At 32.9% G+C, this 6,961-nt stretch overlaps 1 protein-coding gene across 10 annotated transcripts in view; it reads left to right on the forward strand.

Moving 5' to 3' along the window:
* Positions 1-6,606, forward strand: part of arhgap12b (Rho GTPase activating protein 12b) — a 190,484-nt gene extending 183,878 nt beyond the window's left edge. For all 10 annotated transcript variants that reach the window (XM_028804312.2, XM_051928964.1, XM_028804309.2 and 7 more), the window contains 3 exons: positions 1,503-1,637; positions 3,872-3,977; positions 4,920-6,606. In XM_028804312.2, coding sequence (XP_028660145.1) covers positions 1,503-1,637; positions 3,872-3,977; positions 4,920-5,094 — 416 coding nt within the window. In that variant the 3' untranslated portion in view covers positions 5,095-6,606. The remainder of the gene's footprint in view (positions 1-1,502; positions 1,638-3,871; positions 3,978-4,919) is intronic.
* The last annotated feature ends 355 nt before the right edge of the window (positions 6,607-6,961 follow it).

A 6,961-nucleotide genomic window follows, 5' to 3' on the forward strand; every position in this document is an offset into this window, starting at 1 on the left:
AGTTTAAGTTGGAGACTTGTAGATCGTCTAATTCGTGTTGCCATCAGGGAAAAGTAGTGTTTCTTCCCAATGAAGAGGCATATCCGGGAGAATGAAAAGATTTGTTGTTTGGTGAAAGTGAAATCCACAAACACTGCAGGCAAAATATCCGAATAATCTGTTTGCATTCGCATCATTCAATGTTCAGAACGCAGATTTACATGATTCAGGACCATACACAATGAGAATCTGTGGTCCCGTAAGAATTAAAGCTAATGCAAGTTTAATTTTGAAGAAACCACAGTTCGGTCAGGTTTATATTTATGACTACAGAGTAGCAGTGCAACATAGAATCGAAAGAGTTACATGATCGGACGTATTAGAAATTCTACAACCAATAATAGATACAAATCCATGTGTCCAAAAGTATTTCACTTTACATGAAATTTATGTGCAAAACATGGACAAAGAAGTTTTCTTGGATTTTGGATTTGTTGCGCAGGCAGAGGGGTTGGTGAGCAGGGGGCGAAGTGTGTGTGTGTGTGTGTGTATATATATATATATATATATATATATATATATATATATATATATATATATATATATAGTATGTACTGTATGTTCAAATAAAACCAAATGGGACACAATCATCTACATTATATTCAGTTTTTCTCGCAAAATGTAATTCATACAATATATTGGTATTTAAACTCAACTACAGAAATAATTTTAAAAGATTTTCAGTAATTGGTGAAAGGTAATTCATGTTTTTTAAGGAAAAATAAAAAGTGGCAATTGTACTGAATTAAAAGTTTGCTTTTCCACTTGCTGTCATTTTTACCTCTTAATTCAATGTTCTTTATCTCAGAAGATTGATGTATACTGTTATGAGTTTTGCCTACATATATTGACATGTTCTCAGTGCAAAAAGCATATTTATAGCATTAAAACAAAACCGCAAAGCAGAAATGCATTCAGTCTGTGGGGGATATTTAAATTTCTGCTAAAAAAGACAGTCAGCGCCATCTAGTGACTAAATAGTGTTCAAAATTTCATGACATAAAAAAATGTAATGCTTTATAAAGTCTTTGGACAATAATCCAGTTTTGAAATCAATTGATGGTTGCATAAATAACATAAGGAATGGATTCATTTTTCTCAAATAATATGGGTAATTCAATCACCATAGCAAAGCAAAAAGCACAACTTCAACCTACTTGTTTAAAAGGCTGCTTTTTCACTTGTTCAGATTTATGAGAAGACCAGATACAATGTAACAAGAAAATCTGCGTTTCAACATGAGAGTTTGACACAACTGGATTCTAGTTTTACAGGACTTCAGTAAAAAATAAATCATTTCCTTTATTTCATTCCTTAAACTTATGTATTTAGAGATTTTTAGATGTAGTTTGAAAAGAAATTCAGCTCATTTTGAATACTGCAAAAGTGGAGTTTCCTAAATAATTTGTAGTACTCTTTTTTAGGATTGACTGATTTTTTTTTTTATTTTTTTTTCCCTGCAGATGAAAAACTTGATTTAGATGACAACAAATGGGAAGATATCCATGTCATCACGGGAGCTTTGAAGATGTTTTTTAGAGAACTGCCAGAACCTCTCTTTACTCATAACTACTTCAATGATTTTGTTAATGCAATCAGTAAGTAAAAGTTACTGAGCAGGCACTTTATTAGATACGTTTGACTTTGTCTACATACATGACTGTTCAGTCAGTGGCTACAGTATGCTTTGTATGTAGATTGTATTATTGATGGTGTTAAAATGATTTTACTTTTGTGTGAGTGCTTTGAAAAAAGTGACAAAGGGCAGTACTAAATGTTTAAGTGACTTGGAATGTAACATGGTAGTGAGTTTGCTGAATTTGCTATTGGAAGTTTCAGGAACAGAAACCATGCTTCTGAGGTTTATTTTCAAAACAGTGTGTGTTGAGAATGAACTGTTAAAAAAAATTAGCCCTCTCCAGTCTCTAGTGATGAATCGACTAACAGAGAATAACAAGAAGAGTTGGTACAGTTTTAACGGGCAGACTGCAGTCGGATTTTTGCTTTGTTTTATTGTACAATGCCAAAAACCTAGAGGATTAAATTGAGATAAACAAAATTAGGTTCTACAATTTTTCTGTTTATTAAATGTTTGTTTCTAATGGGCGTGTCTTCAAACCTACTGTAGGCAAGGACAATGCAAATTAGGTGTCAACTTTAATTGATGAGGCTTACTCATATATTTCCTAAAAGTGCACAGGATTGTCAGTAACAGTATGCTGTTTAATGTTTTACCACAGTTTTCCCTCAACATGACTAGAAAAATCGCAGTTTTGTGCCTCTACCTCGAGTATAAGTGACAATAAATGTTTGAGTAATTTTGTAATTTATCTGTTATGGTAGTGGACACCAGGCTGTTTATAGAAGAAGAAAAAAACTAAAAAATAAAAAAAGCTGTTTTCTACAGCTGTACATTAGATAAAGAAGATGTGGCTATTTAGTGCAAAATGCTGTCTGTAGTGATAGGTGTTAAGAATCATCATGTCTATATTTGCCTGCGTTGCTGCTTTATTTTTAAAATGCAAAATAAATAAAAACATTTTTAGAAAGAACCTTGAAATGACATAATAATTAAACAAGTTTGGTTGGTAATTTAAGTTGCTAAAGTTTAACCACTGGTCATGTTGTAACATTTACGATATGTCTTTACTGTATGTCTGAGCTGTGCTATGAACCAAAAATTGAAATTCAGATATTTAAAAACAGAATATGTGGATGAGGGTTTAAAAGTTCAGTGTTTTCATGCAAATTTCTGTTTGAGGTAGGTAATGCTGGCAAGGAGACTATTACTGTATTATCAGTGTTTATTTATTTTTTTTATTTGCTTTTTTTTTTTAGCATGAATAAAAGTTTTAAACTACAGAAACAATCTGTAAAGCTGTCTGAATTTTAAAGTGAATAATAATAATGATTAAAGTTGCACATGTTGCTTTTCTGGCAAGCTTTTTTCTGGCTTTAGCAAGGGTAGTGTCAAGCAGCAGTGGATTTCAATAGAGCAGCTCACACTTGACAAGGAAAAGGCCACAGTTCTTTGCTTACTGAAGTGAAAACTGCTCAGTTTGTTGCGGACAGTAAAAGGTATCTAAAACAAAAGTAGGCTGCTTCTGTAGGTGATGAGCAAATCACAGATAATTTAGAAGACAAGGAGGAAAAATCCTGTAGGTTTCCATAGTGACTTCTATAAAACTAAATTGAAAATGAAAAATCCATTTTGGCATTGAATGGTAATATTGTAATTTCATTTTACATTTAATAAATATTCAGGTTATGAATGTGACATCCCTGTTAAATGTGGGGGTTTTTTTGGGTTTATATTCAAAAGACATCAAGTCAATTTATAAAGTCAGGACTGAATGTGTTGCAAAGCAATGCACAGCTACCAGGTATATATGTACTGTGAGTGTGTGTGTATACTGTATGCGTTTGGTTATATACACACACAAATACTAGCAAGTATATTTTGTATACTTTTGTGTGTATGTCAGTGTGTCTTTGTTGCTGTTGTATTATTGTCACTGTTCTGATGAGAAATGCAAGGAAGAATTTCATTGTACTCGGCACACTATCTACTATGGACAATGAACATAACAATAAAGTTGAAGTGAAAAATAAATGAAGTTTGTACCCAATAAAGTAACAGCTGATAAAAAAAACACGCTGCATATCTGTTGATTGGATTAGTGTTTTAACACTCCTGTACTTTTACAGTTTTAAAAAGCCATAGGGTGGTACAGTTTGTATCATTTTCTTTCAAACTACGTGTCCACTAATTATATACTTCCTACTTGTCATTTTTTCAGGTTTTGTTTTAATTTTTTTCTTTCCCTTACAGAAAATCCAGATTACAAGCAACGAGTGCAGTGTATAAAAGAATTAATCAAGCAGTTGCCAAAGCCAAATCATGACACTATGCAAGCGCTCTTTAAACATCTCCGGAAGTGAGTGATTCTTACGAATGCATTTTTTTTTTTTTTAGGATAGACAATTTAAAGTACTATGAATAGTGTTTTGAACGCACTTTTTTAACTCCTCTGCCTTTTTTTTTTTTCTTTTTTTTTTTTTTTTTTTACAGGTTTTTAATATTAATCATATAATAATAATTATGATTTACTGTTTCTTTAACATTAAACATCTTTAAGAAACATTTAGATGCAACCACTGATCATTGTAAGAGTTAAAGTGTTAATGTTTCCCTTTTGCAAATGTTTTTTTTTTTTTTTTTTTTATAGCAAGAACTATAACTTCTACGTGTCAGTTTGTAGAAAAATGCCATTAGAGAATGGTTTGTGTGACAGTTATAGTTTTTTTTAATTATATAGGTATTTCTTTTTGTTATAGTTCTACTGTTTTTAGAAGAGATGTTAGAAACGCATTAAGTTGGTTTCAGTCAATGTTACGAAGGAAGATTGCTGAATTGACTTATATAATCAGTAGCACTCTGATTACACAATCATCATATTTACTGTATGGTGAAAAATGGGCTGTTTAACTCATATAATGGCCTGAGATTATTATATAATGGCTTTGTATTAATTTTCTGACTTAAAATCAATAACAAAAATATCTGTGCACTGCATGACTTTAACAATTATTTTCAAATTACTCCATAGTTCTGTAGCTCCTCCAAAAAAGGGCAGGTTGTCTAGGAGAGAGTACTTTCCAGTGTATGATTTCAGATTATTTGTGTACTTTATTAATAGCATATATTTTTACTCTTTGTTCTGTATTAGAAATGTTTTTTTCAATTTTAGTATCTCTTATAATTTTTAAAAGACAAGATATACAGTAAATATGGCTAAATACCAAGTTATTTCTGGTTAAAAATCATTGATTTTATAGTTACGTAAATCTGTACTTTTTTATTCATATTTCTTTTTCAGGGTTATAGACAATGGAGAAGTGAATCGTATGACAACACAAAGTGTGGCTATAGTATTTGGTCCAACTCTTCTAAGACCTGAAAAAGAAACAGCAAACATTGCAATTCACATGGTATACCAGAATCAAATTGTAGAACTGATACTGCTGGAATTCGAAAGCATTTTCAGTAGGTAAAAGTGCATCAGACACAATGGACCTTCCAATTTATGTACAGTACAGTGCAAGAATCAAAGATGTCATTTGTAACTTAATGGGGTGGCCTGGGACAAATGGTACCTTAACTCTGCACATGCTGTTTTTGGAACTGCAGACTTTATTTAAATTTCATCAGGATGTATGTGTGTGTATGTTGTATGTCAGAGACAGAGATGACAGAGAGAGGTGAGATAAATCTACAGTGTAACCACTAATTTCTGAGCATTTTATAAAAAAGGGTAATAGATATTTCTCACTGCTTAATTTAAAAAAATGAATAAATAATGGCAACATTCAGGTTGGAGTATACACTGGATTACTTGTTCTGTATTTATCATTTAGGGGTAGGGTTATATTCTTTGAATATCACTTGCATGTATGAATTTGAATTGGATTTTTTTTAAATGAACTGGAATAATGCAGTATTTCAGACTGTGTTTTACTGTTTGTGGCCCAGCATTTGGTGTATATTCATCACTTTGATGTCTAATAACAATATGAACTTTTGAGGAACTGTTGATGGTGTACTTAAACCATGCACGGCAGCATTTAACTTAAGCTAGTATGATTTGCATAACAGTTGCATTCTTTTGGCAGTATTGTGACTATTATACTGGTTTTAATCATTCTGGAGATATTTGGAATATCACATGGATTATGATGGTAACTACTGATATCATATGGTTCAAATTCTGCAAAATGTGATCTTCTGGAATTTTGGATGAAGATGATAGTATTAAAGTCCTGTACATTTATCGTTCTACTGTACCTTTTTGATGTGGCATAATGTGTTCTACTCAAACACTCGTACGGATTTCACTCAATGGAATATATTTCAAAGGTAAGGTAAGAATCAAAAGTGGAATATGTTTTTGTAAATAGATGCCAGCTCTAATCTCCTTTAGCACATGTATAGACTTTATTAATCTTTGTAGGCATCCATCCTACAAAAAGTTTGACTATAAAGGCTCAGTTTGCCAGTGGGCTGTAACTGGAAGGAGCATGGTGTTACTCAAATCCTGCAACTTTCCGAAACACTTACAAAAATAAATATTAATGTGCACTTTGATTTTTTTTTTTCCCATTATAATGCCAGTTATCGAACTGTTGTAAAAATGGTACTGGAAACAGTATTGAGTTGGCTCACAATGGACTTGTCATGGGGCATATGGCCAATGATGTCTCACAAGTTGGACACTTGTACAGTTTCTATTTTTACGGTAGCTACATTTAATCTGCAGAAATGTTAGATGTATATGAAAATTCTTAGGCTTTAATGGAGAATAATGGTAGATGAAAATAACCTCTTTTAATTCTGTGTAAATAGATAACAGTGATTGTTTATAAAAGAGACTTTTAAGTTCTGGTTTTGAAATTTTAACTGTTACTGGGAATATTGTCAGATGCACAGTTTTGAATGTAATTTTGCAAACTAACTGCTGTCTGTGACATTGCAATGTCTAATCTGAATAAAGAAACTTGCTGACATAATGTTTTTGGGCTCCGTGCTTTTTTTTTTTTTTCCTCTCCCAAGTAATTGACTCATTGTGCTATTGTATTTTCCATTCTCTAAACTGATAAAATCTTATGATCAGTCTTGTTGAAAGTAGCATCCATCCATCCATCCATTGTCTCCCGCTTATCCGAGGTCGGGTCGCGGGGGCAGCAGCTTGAGCAGAGATGCCCAGACTTCTGTCTCCCCGGCCACTTCTTCTAGCTCTTCTGAGAGAATCCCAAGGCGTTCCCAGGTCAGTCGAGAGACATAGTCCCTCCAACGTGTCCTGGGTCTTCCCCGGGGCCTCCTCCCGGTTAGACGTGCCCGGAACACCTCAGCAGGGAGGCATCC

This window comes from Erpetoichthys calabaricus, chromosome 6, assembly GCF_900747795.2.
Source record: "Erpetoichthys calabaricus chromosome 6, fErpCal1.3, whole genome shotgun sequence".
NCBI classification, from domain to species: Eukaryota; Metazoa; Chordata; class Cladistia; order Polypteriformes; family Polypteridae; genus Erpetoichthys; species Erpetoichthys calabaricus.